This window comes from Meriones unguiculatus, chromosome 16, assembly GCF_030254825.1.
Source record: "Meriones unguiculatus strain TT.TT164.6M chromosome 16, Bangor_MerUng_6.1, whole genome shotgun sequence".
Classification (NCBI taxonomy): Eukaryota; Metazoa; Chordata; class Mammalia; order Rodentia; family Muridae; genus Meriones; species Meriones unguiculatus.
In genome coordinates this window covers 2,270,711-2,297,168 of record NC_083363.1, presented here as the reverse complement: position 1 = coordinate 2,297,168, position 26,458 = coordinate 2,270,711, and the positions used below count along the sequence as shown (strand labels likewise).

General features: G+C 45.6%; 1 protein-coding gene across 2 annotated transcripts; it reads left to right on the top strand.

Moving 5' to 3' along the window:
- Positions 1 to 1,484: 1,484 nt before the first annotated feature.
- Positions 1,485 to 23,605, top strand: LOC132648292 (nuclear transcription factor Y subunit beta-like). 2 transcript variants are annotated; one of them, XM_060369082.1, is made up of 8 exons: positions 1,485 to 1,622; positions 3,055 to 3,078; positions 4,558 to 4,581; positions 5,452 to 5,472; positions 5,921 to 5,938; positions 6,472 to 6,492; positions 10,401 to 10,415; positions 22,703 to 23,605. In XM_060369082.1, the coding sequence occupies exons 3-8, from the start codon at positions 4,563 to 4,565 to the stop codon at positions 23,398 to 23,400; spliced, it is 792 nt and encodes a 263-aa protein (XP_060225065.1). In that variant the 5' UTR covers positions 1,485 to 1,622; positions 3,055 to 3,078; positions 4,558 to 4,562; the 3' UTR covers positions 23,401 to 23,605. The 2 variants fall into 2 exon arrangements, with proteins under 2 accessions (XP_060225065.1, XP_060225064.1); XM_060369081.1 differs by lacking the exons at positions 1,485 to 1,622; positions 3,055 to 3,078; positions 4,558 to 4,581; positions 5,452 to 5,472 and having other exon boundaries at positions 5,754 to 5,938.
- Positions 23,606 to 26,458: the final 2,853 nt, after the last annotated feature.

The window sequence follows — 26,458 nt, the reverse complement described above, 5'->3', positions numbered from 1 at the left end:
GGAAAGCCATCTTCAGGTGAATCGGCCGCAGACATGTTCCACCATGGGCGCCACAGCCTGAGGCATGGTGGAAAAGAAAGCAGCCACGGTACCACTGGGGTCTTTTAGGTGGCCCTGACTGTGTCTCCATCTGCCCCCAGCCTCCTCCATCTGTCCTCAGCAGGAGAAAGCTGCCAGCCAGCAGGACGGCAGCAGCCGAGCCCTTTCTTGAGAGTTGTCCTTGACATGGCCTCCACAAGGGTCAAAAGCCACCTCTTCCGTGTTCCAACAAACCGCCACACACACACACACACACACACACACACACACACACACACAGATACCTTAGAACCTCCAGGAGTCCCACAAGGAGCATGGCCAAAGCTTCTGAAGGGGTGTCTGTAGTCCTCCATTCTGTATGCATGTCACCCCCAAGGCTCATTCCTGCACAAGCTGCTTTGCAGGTGAGGAAACAGGTGTCCAGCCCCTGCTCGGCCTCGGTGTCATGGACTGAAGGCCAGTCCACTGTTGAGAGCAGGGGCCCCATGGACCCTTTGCTTATACTCTGAAGAGAATCAAATCCAGACAGCAGCCACCTCTCCTAGTCCCCAAAGAGCCGGGAGCTGGGAGAGGGACATGCTGGTTCTCACCTACTGTGCCTGCGTGACCCTGGGACACAGCTGGTGAGAAGGAAGAGTTTATTCAAGTCCCTCGTGCAGCCCAGCGGTCTCTGCCCCTGCTACTCGTGGGCAGAGAGGCACAGTTCCGTCATTCTCTAATGTCCCCTGGGTCCACAAGCCCCCTCAGTGAGTGCTACCCACGATTTCTGTTCATAATTAGCAAAACAGGCTAGTTCCCCACGGTCGCCACACTGCTGTCCTTCCCCCTGCTCTGCCTCCCCTAGAATAAAAGTCATGAAAAATTCTTCAGCAAAAAATACTCGCAGTAACATGCCAATTCTGATTTTTTTTTTTTCAGTGCACGCTCCTGGCGGTACTGGTAAGTCACCCGTATATGCACAAACTCATCACCAGTGAGTTTCTGTGACAAATAAGGACTTGAGCACCAACTGTCCACAAGTCCTGTTCCTCAGCCTTTAATTCCCTGCAGCTTTATCATCCTTCTTAAAGACTAGTCATGTTTTTAAAAACTAGGGATCCTTAAAATTGGTATTAGGCTGCATACTGTCCTTTATGATTTTAATAGTGTCAATAATTATCGGATGTTTTCCAAAGCAAAAAAAATGGTCAAGAGGATTGGAGGAAGGATTAAAAAGTAAGCACAAATATAATACAGGGATGTCTAAGAAAAGGAAGCACCCTGCGTGAGTGACAGGGCAGGAACGGAGGAAGGCAAGGAGAGGATGCAGCTAAGATTCTCACCTGCAGAACCTGCACAGAAAGCAAGGAGCAGGGGCAGCCCTTCCTCCCAGCTAAATCTGGAGGAGGGTGGGTGGCGGTGCAGCAGCTGCGCACAGCGAGGGCGTCCCAGGACCGCGTGGTGCCGAGTGCTCCGATCGGTGCCAAATGGAAAGGCTGCTGTCTGCACGAGCCTTTGCAGAACAGCTCATCTGCTTTCTACCTAACCTTATCTAACCAGTCTTTTTCTTTTTCTTTTTCTAGAGCAAATTGCAGCAGGCGGTGGTAAGTCCCTTACATATATATTTTTTCTCTCTCTCTAGTGTTTCTTGCCCTTGAATAATGTTCAGAGGGCCTGTTCCTCCCCTTGGTGGTTTTGGCCACAAAATGATAGTTTAAACACGGTGTTATGCTTCCCCTACTTTGTAGCTGCTAAGAATTCTCTGGAGTCACATGTTAAGAGACGGGCTGCAGATAGGGCTCAGCAGTTAAGAGCAAATGCTGCTCTTGCAGAGGATCTGGGTTCTCTTCCTAGCACCCACATGGAGGCTCACAGACGTAATTCCATCTCCAGAGGATCCACTGCCTCTCTGGGCCTCTGTGGACACCAGGCACACACCTAGCACACAGATACACATGCAGGCAAAGCACTCATGCACACGAAACAATGTTTTTTTTAATGAAAGAAAAAGCAAGGAAACCTTCACTGAACATCATGATGTGCTCTGAAACATGTCAACATGTGGCCTGTACCCAGAAGAATCTTCTCAAGCACCAGAGAAAGACGGCAGAAGCTGGCTGAGGGCTGAGGAGAGCCTTGCAGACCACAGAGGGTGGGATCCCGCGAGGATGTGCAGATACACTGACAGTGGGAGAGAAAACTTTCTGGATAAGCCCTCAGGAGGGGCACAGTACACTTTAAACACACTGAGCCTTTGGCCCCTGCTGTGTGGTGTGTGCAGCCCCGAGCACCTGAGGGAAACAGTGTGCTGGGGCAGGACAGCATCCCACAGATGACGACCACTGTGACCTCTACAGCCACCCTCAACTCTGCTCCAACTCTGCTTCTGGCAAGTGAATAAAATCCATCAACTGGCTTGTGGCACACACTGTAACCCCGATCAAGGCTGCCTCCGTCCGTGCTCTTAACTGTCTCATACCTGCAGCCTTGGAAATTCGAGGGGGGGATGTTTCTGTCAGTGGCCCAAGGTCTCCTAAGAACCACCAGGTCTCCTGTGTGTAAATACCTTTGAGATATTGTAATGTATCCATGAAAATTGTGTTGCTAGTTTTATTTCTTCTAGCTTTCCTGTGACTTGTGGGTAAAAAGGAAGCAGCTGACACTAAAGGATTTAGAGAAATTAGTGGCTCTAGCAAGCGTAAGGAACAGGTGTGGGAAAGAAGAGCTTTCGGGTGGTTCAGGTAGGGAAAGAGGATTTGGAGAGAATGCAGATGACCAGGGCACATAGGCCACCATGTTAGGAATCTCAAAAGGTGTTTTAAGAATTTTCCACCTGGGTGGAAAGAGGATACGCAAAGCCTCACTGATGACATCACAGTCCCTCTCCTGCCCCAGGCCAGCAAGAGCAGAGACACTGCCCTGACTGACAGGGGCTGAAAGCCCCGCACCACTCTTCAGCCTGTGGGTTAGCCGGTCTAGCTTTAGCCCTAGGCTCACATACACTCTTTGACTGTTCCTTGTCTGCTCTTCCCCCAGAGGACATTCCAGAAGAATGCAGCCGTAAGTCACATGCTGTTCGTAAGTAAGGCCTCTCAAGGCTGGGATCCTTCCTTCTGACATCCTGTGTGCCTCCATCTCCTTCACCTATTCCACCGTCTCGTTGGCGCCTGCCCCTGAAAGGACTAAGTGGGCGCAGCACGGTAACTCTAGTCCTGGAGGCCAGAGGAGAGGAAAATCGGGGCTTCTAGGTAGTGCCACTCTGGACTAAGTAAGGTCTTGCCAGAAGAGACCTCTCAGAATCTACAGAGACGGGTCAACGAGAGCAGCAGGAAGGCTGTAGACGTGAGTCAAGGCTGGCACAGGTCTGCAGAAGTAGGAGAAAGATGAAGGCAGCATGGCCTAGTGCCCTGTCAAGCCAGAGTGTGAGCAGGGGGCAGCCGCTGAAAATGGGAGAGATGAGCACCCCGACCCTGGGGAGACAGGAGCGCTCTAGTCGCGCTCCAGCAGGCGCTCAGCCCCTCCCGCCCCGTCATCACACTGTTCTCACTAATTTCTGCCTTTCTTTTTTAGCTGAGGATTCCAACGGTAAGTCTGGCCGCCTCCTTTCAAAACTGAACCCAACTCTCTCCAGGAACGTTGAAAAGACCTTGAACCAAAATTTCTCCATCCGTGTCAGGACCCACTAGCTTAAAGCTCTAATTCCTTGACCCTTATAATTCTACTAGGTTATCAACAAACTTCTACAATGTGCCTTGACTTACTTGATAATTAAAGATCAAAGGGAAAAGTTTCCCTGTAGCTCTGTAGATTCTGAATCAGGAACTTACACAAAAGGGAGAAATGGATGAGAGGAAAACTAATACATATTCCTGTCTTCCAGCTGGGCCATCTCCACAGCTGGCCATTTGTCCCTGCTGTGCCCTCTCAGAGCCCCACAATACCCATGAGACCTGGCAGTTTCACAAAGGAACTGAAAATTCCCATCTCCTTGAGCCTTCGGCTTTTCCACTGTCTGGAATTCCACATCGTGGTCCTCAGTTCTCTGACAGCCTCAAATGCCTTTATTGACGTAGTATTTGTACCACCTGGAAAGTTCCCAGCCAGGAAGAAAGCAGAAAAGAGGCTGGTGGCTCAGGCTTGTGAGCCCAGCCACTTAGGAGGCACAGCTAGGGCATTGCCTGCCTCGTGGCCCAGCTGGACTGCAGACTAAGGGAGAGTCAAGTCTGGGCAAACTAACATGACCTTGTCTCAAAATAAAAGCAAAAACGTGGGAGAAGGGGCTAGGAGTGGGGCGAAGGAGGAGGCCAGGAATACAGCTTAGTGACAAAGCACTGGCCTACATTCTTGAGGCCCTAGGTTCAGCCCCTAGTGTGGGGAGGTAGGGGAACAGAGAACCAGAATACAAGGGTGAGCCTGGTGTAGTGGTGAGCCCAGGGCCTGGGCTGTAGAGACAGGAGGTCTCAGGTTCTATGTGAACCTGGGCTCAGACCCTGTCTCTGTAGAGCAAGCAAATAATCAACTTCTCTACTTGCCTTTCAGAAGGAATGCAGACTCAGGCAATATGTAAGTGTGCCCCCACTCCCCTTCTCTCCCTTTCCCCTCCCCTCAGCTCCCCATGCTGGGGTCCAGCAGTCTTTATCTGGTCACTGTAGAGTTCATGATCAAAATCTGCCCGGGTTATTAACAATATACTGCAAAGTTAGAACTGAACCTATATACAGACATATAAGGAGAACAAGAACTGGGTTCTAAAATTTCACATAATTATCAACAAAAGACTGATTACAGAAAAGGAAAAACTGACAGAGAAAGGGATTCTATGCTTGTATAACTACCACTGTGAGGATGCTCTGACCTCCTGGGTCTGACTGTCCACATTTGATACCATGATAGCTAAGGATTTCCCTGACTCGGTAGCTTAAGAGCTGCTGTCTCCTTGGCATCTGCTTTCACATTACCCATACATTTTTTTACTTTTAAAATAATTTTGTGGAAGAAAAACATAAAAGAATTGACTTACATAAAGTAACAGAGGGAAGCCAGGCACAATGGCACACACCTATAATCCCAGGGAGGCAGAGGCTGGAAGATCTCGAGTTTGAGGCCAGCCTGGTCTACAAAGTGAGTCCAGCCAGGAAAAGCACTTGTCCCACAAACATAACACCTGAATACAACCCCAAAACCCGAAAGGGAGAAGTTGAGAGCCAACTCCAGAGGCTGGACTCTGACCTCCACACTAAGGCCTCGGGGTTGAGGGGACATAGACTTTAACTACCTTCCTGTATCGGGAGCCGTGAAGTCACTGGGCCCCTTCTGCTCAGCTGACTCTCACAGGAGGTCAGAGACCCCCAAAGGGTGCTTATTGAGACAGAGCTCTGCCCAGAAGTCAAACAGGGGGTGAGGGAAGTGCTGAGCCCCTTCTCTGCCCCACAGGTTGCCCGCCTCCACCGGCCTGTGAGTACTGCTTGGTTTTCTGCCGGTTTCCTTCCTTACTGCTCTGCATGTGTGCCCTGCCCATTCCCACCCTGTGTGCAGATGAGTGTGGAAATATGTGAGCCAACCCCCCCCCCCCATATCCAGTTCCCTTTGCCTTTGTCATCTAACTCCACCTGTGCCGGAGACTCTGCTCACCTGGCCTCAGACGGGCACCCGTGCCCCTCCTGTAAGAACTAACATTTTTTTAATTGCATCGGGTTTTTTGTTTGTTTGTTTGTTTGTTTGTTTAATTCCTATAGTGGTGCCATTAATTAACCCCTATGAAGAGGATAGGAAATGGAGGCTAAATGTTTATCCAAGAATATATTCGTGAGACCTAATGCAAGCCTAGAGCTGAATCCTCCCAAACTATCCTGTCACAAAAGTGCCTTCACCCAAGCTTCTCACAGCTGCTCTCTCTTTTCAGGCCCATCGCCACCCATAAGTAAGTACTGTGCTTGTGTGGATTCCCTTCCACTCAGTAGGCTTGCTCTGCATCTCTCCTCCCATTTCCTTCCCGCCCAGCTTGCCTGCGCTGCACATAACAGCAGAATAGGATGCAGAGAAGTAAGGAGCTAGCATCTGTCAACAAAATATCTAACTACTAAACAGCAGAAGCAGACAGAACTCTTTTAGAGAGAGAGCAACAGTGTTAAGCATGGGGCGTTTCTCAGAGTACACGGAGATGCAAAGCCCCAGCTGTCTCTCGGAAGTCTCAGCCCAAAGTTGTCCAAGTCCAATAATGAAAGCCTTTCAGGGGCTGTACTTCCGGCTTCCTCATCGCTACTTAATCTTCCCTCTAAATCTGGACTGCAACTAGTCTACACAGAGCTGTTCTCACAAACCCTTGCTGCTTAGTTGAATATTCCCCTAACAGACACCAGACCCCAGCAAAGCATTAGGTAACTGTGTTGGTTCTATGTAAGAAAAATTAAATGGATTTCTCTCTCTCTCTCTCTCTCTCTCTCTTTCTCTCAGTAATTTCACAGAGAACTACAAGTAAGTTCTTTACTTTTCCTCTGGGATATGTGGGGGTTTCCACGGCTTAGCTGGGTCTGCTTCTAAATGCTAGAAGATTTTCTGTTTCTCGCGTTCATTTGCTTTCACGATTCACATGGGCCCGCAGGTTCCCAGACACACGCCTCCCACTCTTTATGCTAAAAAAAACTCACATTTTCAGGAAGCTGAGACTGTGCCAAAAGCAGCTGAAATGTTGATCCGCAGGTGATGCGTGCAGAACTCAGAGCTGTCCCATAAGCCCACCCAGTGTCCTCCAGCTGCTTCACACTGTCAGGAGCTCACAGGGTCTGAAGAGGCTGCGGTAGAGAGATAGATAGATAGATAGATAGATAGATAGATAGATAGATAGATAGATAGATAGATAGATAGATAAATAGATAAACAGATAAATGCAGAGCGAGAGTTGCCAAAGCAGCTCAGTCAATCCTCGTTTGGATAAAATGTCCCAGCCTTTAACTGGGCATCTGGAGCCGGTAGGCTGCAAACAGGCGAGCACTCCAGCTCCCTCCAGGAACACTCAGGGAGCGGAATTTCAGTGATTTCAGTGTTAGGGCAATTGAGCGGCTGTGATGGGCTGGGAATGGCGCTTTTGACATAGGCTGTGCTACTGCCTCTCTGGGGTCCCTATCCAAATATACCTCTGTGTCCTCACGTCAGCCAAGTGTTCTCACTGCACAATGACCACACCATCAGGGCAGATCAGATCATTCTCACTGCACAAAGAACACACTGTCAGTACCTCAGGGAGAAGCTGGGCATGCCACGTGCTCCGGATAGGCACAGAGCCTTGTGTCAGTCACAGCAGGTGTGTGAGGCGGCTGGTCAATGCCCTGCAGTGTGGACGCAGAGGTGAGTGCTGCCGACAGCTCGCTCTCTCCTCTGTCCTTCTTTATTCAGACGAAAGCCCATAGGAAGTGCCCTTCACATTCGGGATGGGTCTTCCCTCCTCAAAACATCCTCTCTGTGCGGCTGGAGAGCTACCGCTCCTGACTCAACGGAGGGTGTGGTCTGCTCTTGCAGCAGACAGAGTTTGATCCCCAGCACCTACATCCAGTCGCTCACACCCACCTGCAACTCCAGCTCCAAGTTATGCCTCTGGCCTCCAAGAGCACTTGCACTCACATGCACAGTCACACACACACACACACACACACACACACACACACACACTGGAAGCGCTGTCCTGGGTGATTTCTAAATCATACATTCTCTGAAGGGTAAAGAAGCAGAGGCAGCACTGGGCTGCCAGTAGGGGCACCAGAGGGCAGGATTCCCAGTCTCTTGTTTCCTCTTGAGTGACAAATGGCTGCAATAAAAATATTTAAATAAAACATACACCTCAGCCAGGCGCCTTGGCGCACGCCTTTGAGCCCAGCACTCAGGATGCAGAGGCAGGCGGATCTCTGTGAGTCCAAGGCCAGCCTGGTCTACCAAGCAAGTCCGGGACAGCCAGGGCTACACAGAGAAACCATAAATAATTTGAAGAAAGAGAAGACAGGTAAGAAAGAAAAAGTAAAGACAGACAGAAGGACAGAGACTTGGGGGACCCAGAAGGTAGCTCAGTCAGTTGAGTGAGAATTTTCATTCTCAACAATTTATTCTTAAACTAAATACATACATCAAGAGTGGTGGTGTCTGTAAGTCCAGCACGCAGGAGACAGAGGGAGGCGCAACTCCGTGTTCATGGCCAGCCTGGTGTACAGAGTGAGCTCCAGAACGGCCAGCACTACACAGAGAAACCCAAGAGTAAGAAATAGAGACAGGGACAGGGGAGACTGAGGCAGGAAGATGTAAATTTAAATTTAGCCTGAGCAAGACCCTTAACCACCCACCCAGCAACCAACCCTCAAGAAAAGGTAGATATATGCAGAACCTCTGAATTCCACTTCAGGATATAAATGCCAAAGAAAAACCTTGCATAAACATATAAGAACACACAAAGATGTATGAAATTGTTAATAATTTAAAACACACTGAGCATACATTTCGTTATTCGTACGACTGAGAAAAACCCCCGAACTACAGTAATAAATGATATTTACAGATATAAAGTTTCTTTAAAGATGACTCATTAATTACAACAAAAAGAGTAAAGCTTAAAAGTCCACATAGGCAGTGAGGCAGTTTTTCAGTTCCGGGGGACGCTGGCCTAACTGATAAGAGCAACACCCTTGGAGAGCAGGTGGGAGCTGGCCTGGGCTCTGTATTCACGGGTTGTTAGTTGCCCCTACCACTTTTTTCTCAAAAAAACAAACTCAATAGTAGTTTGACAAATGTTCTTTTATAGGTGTTTTTTGTTGTTGTTGTTATTTCTTTCAAAAAGAGAGAGAGAATGAACCAATGGCACCACAAAGGCGGCAATCCCGGAAAAACTGAGCACCTGCAGAAGTGTTTCTAAGACCCAGGAGGAGGCATTAGAACAGCCCTGGTGTGGTTTCCTCTCCCTGGCGAGGTGTGAAGGCATCCCAGAACTGAAGCCCTTTCCAGTCAAAGGTGCACTTCTCAGATGCTGACAAAGCCGCTACCTCAAACGGCCTTGCGGCCTTGAATTCCCAAGAAACAGAGGAGTCTTCCCCAGCAGTGCTGTCGCCCAGCCTGGGAGCATGAGCTCACACTCAGGTCTAACAAGACTGCTGCTTGGCCATGTATGAACAAAACCCCATGAGCAAGTCTCAGGGGAATCTTCAGCCTCTGAACAATCTCACTCACACTTAGCAAGGTGGCCCAGCAGGTAAAGGCTCTCACTACCAACCTGATGATTTGAATTCCCTCCCCAGGAAACACATGGTGGAAAGAAGAACCAACTCCCACAAGTTGTACTCTGATGCCCACATGTGAGGATTAGATGACAGTGAAGGACCAAGAGGGTAGCTCAACTCACACGGCACGGGACACTGTGGGCCATTTCCTCAGTTGTGCAGGGACCAGATGGGGGAGAAAGTGTGTGCTCCCTCACTAGCCTTGGGCCCTTCATTTCATGTCATTCCAAGACAAAGCCACCCTGCCGAAACACCCCTCTTAGCAGAAGTCATACTCGTGAGCAAATATTTGTTTCATAAAAAAAAAAAACTATACTAACTTGTTTGTCTTTTTCATTAAAGCAAAACCTGGACCACCTATATTACCTAAGTCCTGTGTTTTTTCTCAACTGTATTCTCATTAACTTCCTTTGGTCGAGTCCCAGCATTTATACTGTGAATGTCCCAAGTCCCAAAGTTTCTATGGTTTTCTAGCTTTTCAGGATCTCACAGTCTCTAGTTTCTGGTTTTTATCCCCTGTTCCCAGCAGCCTGCTCCATTCTCAGCTATCCATAGCCGTTTGGAAGTGATAGTTGAAAGGCTTAATGCCTGGTGCAGTACTGTGATGGTATCTACTAGGTACTTACCTTGTGCCACGCAATGAACTTGGCACTTGACATCTGTATACATACTGCACCAATCAGCTATTACTGCTAACACACACAGGAGGAAATGATGAACTAACATATCCTATCACAATTATTCACAATAGGGCTCCTTAGATGACCCTCAAGCCAGATACTGAGAAATAATGGCCACCCCCATTAAATAAAATGATCACAATTGAACACAATTTATCCAAAGAGGTAGAAGAGAGAGGGATAAGAAAAGATAAGGACAAAAAAAAATTAAACAGATTGTCAAACTTCTAGAAAGAAAAACGCGAAAGAAAATAGCCTCTCCCAGTGACACTTCTGTCTCCAAAAATGTCCCATAGTTCAGAGATGCCACCAAACTCGGTGGGTTCTGAAGAGAATGTGGCAGTCTCTCACTGTCCTTTTGCTAGAACTTGTTGCAGAGTTTAAGAAGTAGCTGTGTTCTTCCTCCAGAAACTGTGTGGTCATTTATTTTCCTGTTTCTTTTTCACAGTGAGACAAGATCCAGGTAAGTGGTCTCCTGGCCTCTTCCAGGGTCAGTCCCTGCACATGCTGTCCTTCTGGACCCACCAGACTTTCAGTCTGTCTTGTTTTCTATTGAACAGCTTCTTTTAAAGTCACTGGTGAATATATTAGAAAGCTCAAACCCTACAGATGACAAGTCAAACAATGAGCTGCCTGAAGGTGACTTGCAGTCAGGCATGCTCCTTTATTTTAAATCAGGTTGCTCTGTGTTTAACTTATTTGCAATGGCGTGATTGTGCTTATATTGATGTGTTACTGTGTATAACTTATAGTGTGTATATGATGTGTAGTCACGACATCAAAGTAGTTATCACCCTCATGTCCCCACACAGCACCCTTCCCTTGTTCAGGGCATGCCTGTTATCCTCTGCTGCCTCCTAAAATGTGTAACACTTTGTTGAGCTACTGTCCTTCTAGTACAGCATGGCAGAAAGTACTCCTGCTGTGTCGAGGAGTTTGTCCAAATTGTCACCTTGGGGGGAAATGTCACCTGCTGTTTTCCTTGTTGGAGTTTATAGGTGAGTGGGATTTAACTTGAATTAGCAAAGTTAACTCAAATGAGATTTACTCTTTAAAAAAAAAAAAAAAAAAAAAAAAAAAAAAAAAAAAAAAAAAAACATGGAGGGCCTACAGGTGCCAGACAGAAGAGGTACAGCAGGGGCCAAGGTAGGGAAAATCCCTCCAAGAGTTCACTCGTGCATGTAAACACTTCTGACATGTTTCCTGTCCAAAGAAGTTGAGAGAAAGGTGAAAAGCAGGTCAGTGCTCCTAAGTCTGACCACTAAGCCAGCCTCGTTAGGAGAACCTGAGAGTCTCTTTCTACCCTCACTGAAGAGGACCCGTGGGAATCCGAGCTCTCTGCGCTGGCTTCACCGACTGCTGCCATTCTAAGAACGTTCTCTTGGACAAGTACAGCACCTGCTCAGTGCAGGCCTGTCTGTCTCCAGTTAGGATAGACTTAGGGCCCCAACTTCCACAATGTCCTGATCTTACAGCATAGGGCACAGTGGGTACCGGGAACATCAGCACGGCACTATTCTCCTGGAAAGTAAGTGTCTTGCTAGAGTCAAAGGGTTTGGCTCACTTAGAAAGACTCACAGAGTGAAAGATGAGGAAAAACAACTCCTAAGTTGACCTCTGACCCCCACATGCACACCATGGCACACAAGTGCTCAGAGAGGGGGACAAATAAACAGGGACACCTGCTGCTGCCCTGAACCTCCCGGGCCTAGCTGCACTAGAGCACCCCAGTAACTCACAAAGTTCTGCCCCCTGGACTAAGTGGAATGAAACTGGCAAACAGAAGTTAGAGCTGTGTAAGCTGTCCTGACTCTTCAACAGAAAGAACACATTTTCAATACATAACCACCAGGGAAGCAGGAAAAGTCTCAAAGTTTAAGTAACAAAACGGGGGCAAAAGCCAGAGAAATGGAGTTTGTCTGGATCCTTCAGTATTTCATTTCCAGGGAAACTGACTGACAAAGGGACAATGACTCATCACTTTTCCATCCTTTCAAAATGACTGTTACTGTAAGAAAAACAACAGACCCCAAACCCTCCTAATGAAGGGTGGGAGGGTCTCTTCTCAGCCCAGGATTCCTGTCTGGAAAGAAGTTACCGTTAGAATTCTGCTGTCGTCACCCCTGTTGCTGCTGTAAGCCCACACTAACTGTCTGTGTTTGGATTTTAGCCCCTGTAGCAGTACCTATGTGTAAGTGCATTTTCTTTTCATCAATCCGGTAGACTTAGGGATCCCAAAATGGGCAGAACGCTGTTCCTCATGATCTCGGTGGGATGCTTCTATTTACGACTACCTGCCCCATCCTCTTACTAAGCAATCTGTTATGAATCACTCGGTAGAAAGATAAACACATGATAGAAAGGTTGAGAAAAAAATCCCCCAAACGACATTTTCCTAACAGCTTTTTTGGTAAATTGATTATGTAATTAATTATATTTCATGTGCATTGGTGCTTTGCCTGCATGTATGTCTATGTGAGGGTTCTGGAGATACGAATGGTTGTGAGCTTCCATGTGGGTACTGGGAACTAAACTCGGGTCCTCCGGAACAGCAGTCAGTGCTCTTAACCATTGAGCCATCTCTCAGGCCTGAAGACAGCTTTTCCTAAGAAATAAAACTTTCCATGCTAAGAAGTACTGTTGTAAGCTGTAATTAATATTTACAGTTGATTTGTCTTCTGGTAAAGCTGCTGTTAGTCCTAAACAGCTGTATACCCAAATCACCACACAGACACTGGGATTTCTTTTAACCTAGAACACAATGCTGGGCAATAGCTACTCCCTCCTAAACCTCCAAGGCCGCATAGTTTCCTAACATTTAGATTTCCCACATTACACTTGCTTTTAGTGATACATTATGTCCAGTCCATCTCCACATAGTTCCAAGATCTCTCCTCCAGCTCTGCTCCTCTCTTAGCTCTCACCCCTTCTCTTCCTACTCCTTTCCTGTCCTCTGGCTCCTCCTCTCTTTCCTGTCCTCTGTGTCTAGTTGCTTTATTTTGTTCCTGTTTACACAAGAGTTGAGACAGAATGCTTACAATGAGTATCACAATGCAATATCCAGATTGAAACCACAGGGGCATGGGGGGAGAAATCAGCATTTGAATCAACAAGGGTAAATTGTATACATTCCAAAAGAACATTATACCAACATTTCCCCCTTTAAGTCCAATAAAAGGCTCCTTTTCTTTCAATACAATAATAATTATGGAATTATGAAAACTGCTAGGTAAAATCTACACGTGCAATGTCTAGTCCATGTGTATTTAGCAACTTAGGAGAAAGTAGATTATCTGATTTTCCTATCTATCTTCACAAGTTAAAAGTTCTCTACCTAAGTTAACTTTTATCCTTATTGATAGTACTTATATGAAAGCATTTCTTAACTTCTAAACAACTCAAACTTAACTGTGGCACTATACCTATTTGGTCTTCAACCCCACCAGAGACTTGAGAAGAAATAAAATTAGTTACTTGAGTAAATAGGAAGTGCATGTTAACAGCTTCAAAAAATAAAAATTGACAGAGACAGTTTGCTGCCTGAACAGTCACCCATAACTCTTTCTATCATTGGAGCATCACCTTCAGCCTTCTGGCTCAGAATATTTGACAGACATAAATGTGAAGCAGGAACTATTTAGGACTTGCTTACCCTGTCTTGGCAGAGTTTGGCAGTCAACTTGTCCTGCATTTAAGTTTGCCCATTTTGGGCAGAATTTGTCTGTCGTGATGCAAGGGTATTTTCTTTACCCGAGTGGCTCATTTGCCATATTTGAAGCCATCTCCGTATGGAGGTTCTTCGATGCTCATTATCTTCTTTGAGGTAGGCGGGGTGCTGCCAGGAGATGACCTGGCTCATTGTCAAAGAATCTTTAAAATAATAAAAACATTTTAAATGCCATATTCTGTAGGTCTCTGAAGTTTTGAAGACTACCTATCTTTATGTAATCGATCTGTACACAAAATCATATCTATCTGTTAAACCTAGGATGTATACTCATGTCAGACACTTAGACTAGTGTCTGACATGACGATGAGTTTAATAACTAGCAATTAACTTACATACCTAATATCCTAACCTGTTTTTAATAGCAGTTTAGAAGTATTGGAAGTAACCTTGACTTCTATCAATATACTAAAGCTTATACCAATGTATCAAAAATACTTATTTTGCATCAATATGCAAATCCTATACCTGAGTTAAAATTAACCTTATTTGAGAATAACAAATAAAACCTTAAGTTGAGTAGATTCAATAATCTACCTTTTTTTTATTCCTATATCCCTTACATTCCTTGTTTCACTTTGAATAAGACCATTAATAATAAACATCTCCCAATGACAATAACATTTTGTAGCCATAGCAAACAACCAAAAACATACCCAAACCCCTTTAAGGAAAATTGGATGTTGTTCTTATGGATTTCTTCTAGCTGACATTTTGGACACACAGAAATCCTGTTAGGGGAGCCCAAAGAAAATTAGGAAAAATTCATAATTTAAGCAAACAATAACATTTGTGGTCCAGTCTTTGAATGTTGAGAATTTTCAGGCTTAATAAAAGTTCTCTTTGGAACAGTCTAAAATGCTGGACCAATTAAGATTAGTAGCTTTCTTCAAACTTCTTTTGGGAGCAGGCTTTGATGAGAAACAGCTTAGCAGTTGAGGCAGGAACAAGCAGAATGCTGGAACATGCAAGATGCTGGAACAGATGTGTCAATGTCTCAGCATGCTGAAAAATGATTCTGTTAGGTTTGATCCAGCGTCTCTGGTATCAAGTTCTTTTGTTCTGCAAACATATAATTTCTCACAAGCATTATACAGTTCTGAAATTATAAATGTATGAGATGTGCAGGATGAAACTAAACTGTAAGCCAATTTTATCTGTGCAAATTAAAAGGTTAGCATAATGCATTTTGAAGATATTATAGGCAAGGATTTATTGTTGAAGTTCTGGCTAGAGACATTTTTTTTTCTCTCAGTCAGTTTTAGAGTTGTTCCCGTGTAAAGGGATCAGCAATATAAGTTACCATTATTATTGAACATGCAGTCATTATCCTGTTGAAATCAAAACAAGGTTGGATAGATTAAAATATCTTTTCAGGCTCTTGCGTGCCTGTTGTATTAGGCCACGTTGCTACCTATTTCCCTAGAGAAGCCTCCCATTAGAGAGACAAGCTGGTTGCCTTGAGGAACAGAAAACGCATGTTTTAAGTAAACTTTATATAAACACCTTTTTAATTTAGAATATAAACATACCGTAGGTATCTTGTACCTGTTAGAGGTTTAGCCCTAGATTTTTATAAATGTTGTAGCTATTTGTCCTTGTTTATATAGAATGGGCAGTTATGCCTTTATAGCCAAATTTTATTTAAACTTCCTCTTACCTTCAGCATTTAAGCATACCCTAGGCATCTTGTACCTGGGTTGTACAATGGTTGTGGCTATTTATTGGCTTGTTCCTTTTTTATACAGGATGGGCAGTTATGCCTTTATAGCCAAACTTTATATAATAAACTCTCTTAGCATTAGTATATAAACTCTCTTACCCTTAGCATTTAAGTATATCTTAGGCATCTTGTACCTGGATTTTTACATTGCTTTTGGCTAGTTTTTGGCTTGCCCTCTTTTTTATATGGGATGGACAGTTTTGTTTTTAAACATATAAATATAATTTTTGAGTTTTTAGGACTAAACTAGGCTGGCATGTACTTTGCCATCTTTAAGCCTCTTGTGTCTTTTTTACATAGGCCTGTCCAACATTTCCCCCCATGAAAATATCTCACGTTTAAAAGGAGAAGGAAGTTTCCAGAGCAGTGTGACATTATCTCTCTTTACATAAACCTAAAAATGATGTGAATCCCAACTTTAGATCAGTAATGACATAACATCTATTATTAAGAAAAAGGAATTTACATGGTAACTTCAAGGAAAATTTTGTCATTTTGAATCTTAGATTATCTCTGCAAATGGCTAAACAGCAGGAGTTACCATCCTGGCTTTTATTATGTAAATAAGCTTGATCCAGAACTCAGAGATCTGCCTGTTTCTTTTTGCTTTGTGTGGTGAAGGCATGTGCCTTCATCAACTATATATCTATATCTAGATAGATAGATAGATAGATAGATAGATAGATAGATAGATAGATAGATACATAGATACATAGATACATAGATAGATACATAGATAGATAGATAGATAGATTTTTTTTTTCAAATCAAACAGACAAGAAAATTTTAAGTTTGGGGTCAGTTGTGCCAATTTACGCTGTAACAAACAAAGCCCAGTTGGCTATTTTTGGCTGATGTTTCAGTAAACTGGTGGACCCTTACCAGAAAGAGCTGACAAGTATCTTGCAGCCCGAGAGCTTTGAATTCTAGCCGTTATTAATCTAATTATTAGGAAGATTGCCCTTTTTGTTGTCTGCAACCTAGTATTCCAATCCTTGTTTTTTTTTCCCCATTTTCTCCTTCAACTTTCTGGGAGAAGGTATGGAGGAGAACCAACACCATTAAACATATTGCAACCAGATCCATGACCATGACAGCCAAAACGAAGCCAAAAGGATTAAAACATCCTCTGCCATGGAATTTTTTTTTTTTTTTTTTTTTTTTTTTTTTTTTTTTTTTTAGATGCAGTTTAGAGGTTTGTCTGTCTAGAGGTTTGTCTGCCTTCAGTTCCTTTCTTTCCTGCCATGGCTGTGGAGCTCAGCCAGTTGAGCCAGCCACAGTATAAAGGAGCCAGGCTTGTGTACCCCTCAGTTAGACTACAGCAGCAGCCAGGTTTGTTATGTTAAATCTCAGGTCTGCCCACAGGAGGCTGCCTTTTGCTCCAGAGCCTGTTTAAGAGTCTCTTAAAGAGGAAGTTTTTGAGCTGGGAGTTTTTAGGTTTTAAGTTTGGGTTTTTTCACTGGGAGATTATTTCCCCCACCAAATTGTGATAAAGTATGATTTAGGGGTGTGGATACTTAGATTAGTTGGGCGCCATTTGTTGTAAGTGGCATTTAATTAATATTTACTATTGATATATCTTCTGGTAAAGCTGCTGTTAGTCCTAAACAGCTGTATACCCAAATCACCACACAGACACTGGGATTTCTTTTAACCTAGAGCATAATGCTGGGCAATAGTTACTCCCTCCTAAACCTCCAAGCCCGCATAGTTCCTACCATTCAGATTTTGCCCATTATACTTGTTTTTAGTGATACATTATGTCCAGTCCATCTCCACATAGTTCCAAGATCTCTCCTCCAGCTCTGCTCCTCTCTTAGCTCTCCTCTCATCCCTTCTCTTCCTACTCCTTTCCGGTCTCTGGCTCTTCCCCTCTTTCCTGTCTCTGGCTCCTCCCTTTGCACAACATTGCAGCTAGTTGCTTTATTTTGGCCTGTTTACACACAGTTGAGACAGGATGCTTAGAATAAGTATCACAGTGCAATATCCGGATTGAAACCACAGGGGTATGGGGGGGGGGAGAAATCAGCATTTGAATGAACAAGGGTAAGGTGTATACAATTCAAAAGAACATTATACCAACAGAGGACAATACAGCAGACACAGAGAAGGACAGGAGGGGTACAGGACACACTCAGAAGGAAGAAAGGAGGGGCTGAGTGCAGCCAGCTTGAGGTCTCTGACTGCTCTGCAGGAACCCTCCTGCTGGCTGGGAAAAGGGAGCCATGCACAGGGCAGCCAGTCACATCAGAGCAGCCCCTGCCTTTAGAAAACGCCCTGCTCTCACCTTAGACAGCTTCCCTGGGGGAGGTCTGGTGCCCACAGGAGAGCAATGGTTAGCTCTTGGGAGGAAAAACAAAAGGAGGAAAGAGCCTGTAGCCTTGTTTCAAATATTCTGCTAATGTGTTTCTGTTTCATGCCGTCCTGCCAGTTACTCCCGTGCCAATAGGTAAGTTATTTATTCATCTCTTTCTACAATTAAATATCATTTGAAACCTTTCCCAGAAGAGATTCTGGATTCGTGTCCTCCTACGCCCTTTCCTTCTCCGCTGTCTAGAACCCCTTAAGTGCTGAAGAACTTACTGCTGTGCAGTGACTAGCCTGCACTGACACGGAACGGAGACTGCAGATGAGCATGAAGGCCCTGTAGGGCGGGGTTCACTTATGCAGAGGGAACTTTAAGGATAATTAGTCTGACTTTTGATAGAGGTCCTGTTTTCATTCTCCACTCGCCCTTTAGAAACAAATGCCACATTGCAGTGAGGGCCTGGTGATTTCAGGGTGCTCGTGATTCTGTCTGCACAAACATGCCCTAAGGAGTGATCCCAAACACGGGGCACACGTCTCCTTTACCATCATTCCTGCTGGAGGATTTTCAAGAGAAATCCTTCACCACTAAATGCAGAACCTGCCTCCACATTTTCTGAAGACGTGTGTGCTTCTGCACTTTTCACTCCTCATCTGTCTCTCCCAGCGCAGTCTTAGCTTTCCATGTGTCAAGGTGACAGTCCCCACCCACTAGCAGGGGAGTTGGTAGTGCTCTGTGACAGCAGCACCTACTTTTACACACGGGATTGCTGATGCCAGAGGCCGCTAGTCCTTTGGACATTGCAGTATGCTCTCCAGGAGATATGACTTAATAACAGAATGATAAACCCTGCCTGTTAGCACTGAGGCACTTTCTGTGTAGGACGCTAGGGGGAGCCATGCTGGGAGCCTGGTTGACATTGTCTCAGGAATTCAACCCCTTCCAGCAGCTTTCTAGAGCCCCCATCCCCACAAAGATAGCACTTTCATCAAATGATTTCAGTTCATCTCTTCCCCTAAATGCCCTGTGAGCAAAGAGGAAGCGTTGGCATTGCCCATAACCTCTATGAGATTGTTGTATGAAATCGTTCTCGGCTGCGCACTCTTAGCTGAAGATCAGCTCCTGCAGTGGTGCTAGTGCCCACAGTTTTCATGAGGTTGTGGGGTCATTGATTTTTCCTCAACCATGACGTGAGCTTACCACACACCAAAAAAGAAATCTTAAAGACACACTAAGCAATGGGAACCTTGAAGGACATGATGAAAGGTAAAGAATAGAACAGTCAGCGGGAGGACTGCTGGGAGGAAGGAGTTTGCTGCTGACCCAGGCAAACCCAGTTCAGTCCCCAGACTAAACGGTGGGAAGTTTTAGATAGGCCCAGGCCACCACACACACACACACACACACACACACACACACACCACAAACACGCATGCATGCATACATAAACATAAAAAGCACACATAATTAATAATTTTTTAAAAGTTCTTTTCTTCTGCTATTACCATATCATGTCTAGAATATTTCTTCTCCCCAAAGTTCTTCTCAAATCACCATTAGAATTTTCATTAAAACCTAGAGAATGTAAAAAATAAAAACTATAACCAAAGCTTAGAGACACGATTACAATGGGCTTCCATAGTGTATGAGGGATGGTGGTTCTCATGTAGATGAGATGTAAGATGAAGGAAATTAAAAGAAGAGGCTTATGTTAGCAACCTGCCAGTCTCCTAAAACTCATGACACTTTTCACTTGAAAAAGAATCTTTTTTTTAATTTCATTTTATGAGGAAAAAAAAATGTCTATTACTCTCCTATAACTGATCCAACAGGCCATAAATATGCCCTGAGTATCTAAGTCATTCATGAGGTTCAGACCAGCTAGGAGAGGGTAGCACATTTTTGAGGGATAGAAAGCCTCACTAAATCCTCTCTCTAGTCTTACAAGGGGGTTTTAAAGGGAACCTAGTACATGCTTCATTCTAAAACTACTGTGTTTTCTTTTTCCTTTTAAGTGTTTGCTCCATTTGGCCCAGGTAAGTCCAGGTCTTCTCTCTCAAGCCTCCTCCGGTGTGGGTAGCATCCTTGGCCTCCAACTGCACTCACCCTGTTGCCATCTGACCACCAAACTCAGTGGCAAATAATTTTCCATCCCTTTTCCTCTACATTTGCTAGTGTAGGTGAATCCTTTCGTCTGTCTGCCTTCCCTGACCATGTGTCTCCCGTCCCTCAACCTTCAGTATTCTCTGAGACACGGTCTTGAAATTCAGGCAGTGGAGAAGCCCACACTGGCCTAAAGATTACCATTTCAGGTCATAACTGAAAAAAGATTAAGGTTAGTGAAGACGGGAGTGTGGCCTGTTATGCCAAGTGCAGCCTGTTAAACCAAAGAGCTGAGTTTACATGCAGAGGAAACCAAGTGTCCAATGTTTAAGCCCATGGGCCTTGGACAGCAATGACACGGCTTCCACAGTGCAGAGGCCTGGGGCTTGGAAGGATTGAAAAGCCAGCAGCAACTGATGCCATGTTTGCCTTTCTCTCTTTCAGCTTTCAGATCCGGGAAATTCAGTAAGTTTAGATCATGCCCTTGGCCTCCCTACTCCTATGATTAACACCCTGGAGTTTGTGTTCCCAGATCTTCTTGAGTTACCAATTCTTCTATGTGCAAGAATCATTATGTCTTTCGTGGTTCCCTCTGGTTTCCATTGTGGGTCCTTCTTGACTGTTTTCCTTTTGTGTAAATATAATGTCTTGTTTGTGACTCAGTTATGTGGAAGAGCACACGTGCCATCAGGTAGTCGAGAGGTTCTCAACCTGTGGGTCACCACCCCTGTGGCAACCCTCTATCTCCAAAGCATATTCACATCACCATACATATTAGCTACACAATTGCAGTTATGAGGTAGCAATGAAGTAATGTTATGACTGGGGGTCACCACAGCCAGAAGAACTGTGTTAAATGGTTGCAGTGGTAGAAAGGTGAAATCACTGAGACAGTCTGTCATAAGGAGGTTGCTTCCTCTCTGCAAACTGTTTTCACTTAAATGAAAAATCCTGTCAGGTTGACACACATTCCAAAGCACAATGAGGATTTTGACCACTGATCAACAATGCACACTTTCTGAATTGATTAGGAGAATGGGGTTTAAACTGAGTCGTGGAAGAGTGAGGAAAGACAGGAAATGCATGTGGCCAAACCTGGGTGAAACTGACATCACTAGGCTGAGACAAAGTGGTCTCCTCTGTGGGCACAGCTGTGGATGGCCATACTCTCTGGGTGGGGGATGGAAAGAAAGCACAGTGCTCAAGAACAGTCGAGGCTTTTTCAGAAGGCCTGAGTTCTGATCCCAGCACCCATGGGAGCTGTACCTCCACAGGCCTCCTGGGCGCACACACACACACACACAGACACACACACACACGGCACACCCTTTCACAGACACAAACACATAAAATATAAAATTAATTTTCTAAAGAAAAGCTGTTGGAAGGTGGGATCTCTCAGGGTGAGAAAATTCCCACTGACGTCTCTTTTGTGTTTTGTTTTTAGCCTGGCCTCCTATGGGTAAGTTCCTCAGCTGCTCTCACACACTTGGCACCGCTCTCAAGCTTTCTGCACTGCACGCTTCTCCTCCCAGAATAGATGCACATAATGCTAAGGTCACATCAAATGTTCCCCTTATTCAAAGTCTAAGGCTTCCAGCATCTGCTTTGGGGATATTGCCACAGGGGAGCTGAAGTGCTAGAGAAGAGCACTAACACCCACCCTCCCCTCTCAACACCTCCTGAGCCCCAGTAGTTCTTAGAATTCATCTCAGAATTTCCCCCAGGCTGGAGAGCTGGCTCAGAGGTAAGGAGCACTGCCTGAACTCAGGTTCAGTTCCCAGCAGTTATCTGTACTGAGATCTGCTGCCCTCTTCTGGCACGTAGGCAAACACGCAGGCAGAGTACTGTAGAAAGAATAAAAATAAATACATCATTTTTAAAAAATCTGTAAAAAAATAAATTTCCACTGCCTTCAAAATTATTTTATTTGACAGGAGGTAGTGAGCCCCTGTACACACTGAGCCCCAGGAGGAACCCTCACAATTGACTTTGGTAGTTCTTTTCATTGATTGGGGGGTACAAAACAAAATCACAAATTTCTTACCCAAAGTGAACTGAGTTTGATGAGATCACACAGAAATTAATGCACAGAAGGGCTGGTTTCCCTACACTAATTAAAGGAATCTGAAGTTTTGACGACTGAGCTAGCGTGTATATCCAGCAGTGTCCAGCTTACCTGGCTGCTGTGAAGATTGGACCATTTAATACAATGTTCAAAAAATGTGTGCTTGGCTGGAGAAATGGTGGCTTCCCACTGCTCCTGCAGAGGACCTGATTCCCCATGCACTGGAGGTGGCTTACAGCCATCCAGAACACCAGAACATGGAATCCGGCGCCCTCCTCTGTCCTTCAAGAGCAGGGCACGCATGTCATGTCCTTCCACCAAAAACACACACTTAACACAAAATAAATAATCTACAAACTCATGGAAAGTGGCTGATCAGAGTGTGATAACACTTGCCGAATATCAGCTATTACTATTATTTTTAAGAGATAGTTGTTTCTTCCCTCAGTGATTCCTTTCAGTCTTCCCAAGCTACAAACTCCCTATGCCCCTAGCCACCCTCCATCATCCTAACCTACTGAACAAATGGCAAGTTCTTCCCATTGCATTTCACCTTCCTCTCACCCGTCTTCCAATTTACTGAAAGGAATCCAGCGTTTTATCAATAATGTCTACATTTTATTATTGGTCATCAATGTCTAGGTTACCTAAGACCCAAGTCACATCAGTATCTACACTGTGATTGTCATCGCTTTGGATTTGGGGGGAAATCTCCAGTGATCCTCAGTTTGTTGGTTTTAAGTCAGCCTTGGGGGAGGGAGAAAGGAAATACTGGATACCTGAATGACGTGCTTTTGCTGTATACCCAGTTCTGTTCCCAGGTTGCATGGATGGAAATCTCCGAAGATCAGATTCCAGAGGCCAGATCTGCTGCCCAGTAGTGTGCAGGGAGACAGTTATGAGAGAGTCAAGAATAAGAGGCCAGTGCCCTGAGGATGATGTGTGGTCCGGGAACAGAGAAAGAAGAGAGAGCCTGGTGTGGAGCCAATGCGGGCCTCCAAGGGGACAAGAATCTCAAGTAAGGTTTGACACCGGATACGGAAGTGAATGCGTGTGTTGTGAACCGCCGCCGCCACCGCCGCCGCCGCCGCCGCCTTGCAGAACACCTCCCCCGTGCATACCGAGGAGACAGGAGTGTGCGCAGCAACGCCAACCGTGTCCGCCGCCGCCGCCTTGCAGACCACGGAGGTGTGAATCCCAAGCGCGTCCATCACAAACATGCAACAGACGCCCGGCTCCAAGGTGTGCGCCACAACCCCAATGTCAGGGGGCACCACCGCAGCAGCAGCAGCAGCAGCAGCAGCAGCAGCAGCAGCAGCAGCAGCAGCCCCAGCAAAAACAGCAGCAGCAGCAGCAGCAACAGCAGCAGCAGCAGCAGCAGCAGCAACAGCAGCAGCAGCAGCAGCAGCAGCAGCAGCCGCCGCCCCAGCAACAACAGCAGCAGCAGCAGCAGCAGCCGCCGCCCCAGCAACAACAGCAGCAGCAGCAGCCGCCGCCGCCGCCGCCGCCTCCACAGTAGCCCCCACCATCGCAGCCACCGCAGCCTGAATGCTAGACCTCTTCTTTCTTGGCTCTTCAGAATTTTGCCGTTAGTAGACTTGCTCACCACTAATTTCACCTTCCAAATTTCGCTTCATAAGTATACATATATATATACATAATCCAACGAAGAAAGACGGTGTTTTCTGAAATAAAATTATTAAATATCCAGTAAGTTCCCTTGACAGTATTCTCTCTAACTTCACCAGCTGACCTTACGATCCTGGAGGTTGCAAATACTCTATTAGACATAACTATATATACATATATGAGAAAGAGAGAAAATAAAAACCAGAGTTCCTGCAACCAAGTAGTTTACATCAGAAATGATGACAATGTAAACAGTCCTTTTTATTTTTTGTTTGTTTGTTTGCTTGTTTGTTTTTGAGACAGGGTTTCTCTCTGTAGCCTGGCTGTCCTGGACTTGATTTGCAGACCAGGCTGGCCTCAAACTCACAGAGATCTGCCTGCCTCTGCCTCCCTGAATGCTGGGACTAAAAGCATGTGCTACCATGTCTGGTTGTAAACAATCACTTTTAAAAGTCAATCTTAAAATGTGTCCTAAGGAGTTTAACCCCAACTTGGTAAGAGTTTAGAAATAAAAGGTTCTAAACTCTAAAATCTCAAGAAAGAAAAAATATCTGTCCCTTCATTGGGACAGATATGGATGACACTTTTCAAGCAACAAATGATGGTTTAGACATGGATACATGAGGTAGAGAGAGCAGGAGGAAGGCAAGGGGATCCCAGGCTTCAGGCTATGCTCCAGGGCACATGCTAGTGTGTAGCCAAGATTCACGGGGCATCTGAGGTCAGGTTCTGAAAACCATGGTGGAAAAGGTGTTTCCAAAAACAAACCTGAGTTTGCACGTTACTCTCTGCACAACTGAAAAGCTTTCAGGGTATTTGAGGAAAAGGGGAGGAACAGGAGGGAGAAGGGGAGGATGGGGGAGGGACAGGAGGGAGGAGGGACAGGAGGGAGGAGGGAAAGGTTGTGAGACAGAGAGGAGGAGGGAAAGCGAAAGGAGCGAGGGAGAGGAGAGGAGAGTTGGGTTCCCAGCAGCTCACAACTACCCAGAATATGTTCCATGGCATTAAATGCCCCTTTCTGGCCTGAGGTCACACACACACACACACACACACACACACACTCAACAGCAAGTGATTGTGACTGTAGCTGGAGACATGTCTTTGGAAGAGACTGGAGCTGTGTGTGGCCTGGGCACATGCAGTGGACCAGAGCCTGGTGACTGCTGACCAGCACCCACTGGTTCCCTGGCTGGCTGCTTCCTGGAACCATCACCACCATCACCATCAACGTCCCCCTCACCAGGATCCCTGCACACACTTCCTGCCCTGTGTTAGTCAGGGCTCTCTGGAGGAATAGAACTTATAGAATATTCATGGAAAAGTGATCATTAGAACAGCTTGTGGGCTGTGGTCCAGTTAGTCCAACAATGGCTGTCAACCAATGGAAAGTCCAAGAATCCAGCAGTTGTTCAGTCCACAAGGCTGGATGTCTCAGCTGGTCTTCAGTGTTTGTCAGGATCCCAAATAAGTAAGATTTAATGTCAGTAAAGGAACAGCATGATCGAGAGCAAGTGGGCAGAGAGCCAGCTTCCTTCCTCCATGTTGCTTAGCTGGGCTGTCAGCAGAAACTCTGGCTGAGATTAAGGTGGATTTTCCCACAAAAGGTCCAGAGGAAAAGTGGCTCTTCCCACTGCGAGATTTAACTAAGAAAAGCCCCTCCCAGGTGTACCCAGATGCTTGGGTTTTAGCTAACTCCAGATGTAGTCAAGTTGATGACCCAGTGTAAACATTACAGTCCCCAAAAGAGTAGAACCCCTCAGGCTGCTAAGAGTGAGCTTGGAACTGTGCCTCTGTTCCCTCCACAGCAGACAACTTAGCACAATTTCAGCAGAACATCTGTATCTGGCTACAGACAGCTGTACCTGCTTTTCCCTTCTCAATCCACCCCTTTCCCTCTCCTCACCCCCTCACACTCCTCTGAGCACACAGCCTCATTCTAACACACCCCACCTCACCATGCTTCATCCTCTCCCTCTACAAAGCTCCCCAAAGCTCTTCTCTCTCTGCAACCCTCACTTCCCCACACCTTCCCACCCCTCCATCTTACCCTCTGTTGTTCCCTCCCTCTGCAGTCTCCTCCCTCTCACAGCTACCCATGATGCAGCAGGAAGCCTGGGAGACTGTGGCCAGCCTGAGCACCTGAAGAAGGAGACCCTGGGGTCCAAATGTTGCCCAAATCCTTACACTATACAACCAGCCTTCCCACAGCGCCCTCTTTTACTTTAAAAAGGGTCAGTAGAACTAAGAACAAAATCCTTACTTTGTAAAGTCCAGTAAATTTCCCTGTAATGGAACAAAATCACTTTCTTGTCAACTTATATTCTATTGCAAATGCTCAGTTCTGTCTTGGTGCCAAAGCAGCCATACAGACTTTATGAATCAACAGCACTGTGTCCAAATAAAACTTTATTTTTGGATACTGAGGTTTTAATTTCATCATGTTCACATAGCATAAAATGTTATTTGACATTTTACATTAAATAAATTTTTGCATCAGTTCACAGGACTCACAAACACACATACCAAAAAAAAATCACATTCAATTTCGTAGCACTCAAATATTCTTTAATATTTTATTTGGGGCATTTAGGCCTGAACCTCCCTTCCAACCTCCCAACCCTACGTAGGAAAGAGAAAGTCAGTGGGAGAGGGGACACAGAGCCCTTTACTTGCCTGGCTGTTTAGAGGGTTCTTTAGGGCTCTTTACCCTTCTCCGCCAACAGCAAACAGCAGCCAGCGGTCTCCTCCAAGCCACTGCCCCCAAAGTATTTCTCTCCGTCTGTCCGCTCCAAACTGCCACACCGTCAGTCTCTCTGGTCTCTCCACACTGCTACAAGCCACAGGCCAACACTGCATGCCACACGACTCTTTCTGGGCTCTCATATTGATATTCCAGGAGTCCTAGACCACGCAGCGGTCCATGCAGCACGAGGCAAGAGGGAGGCCAT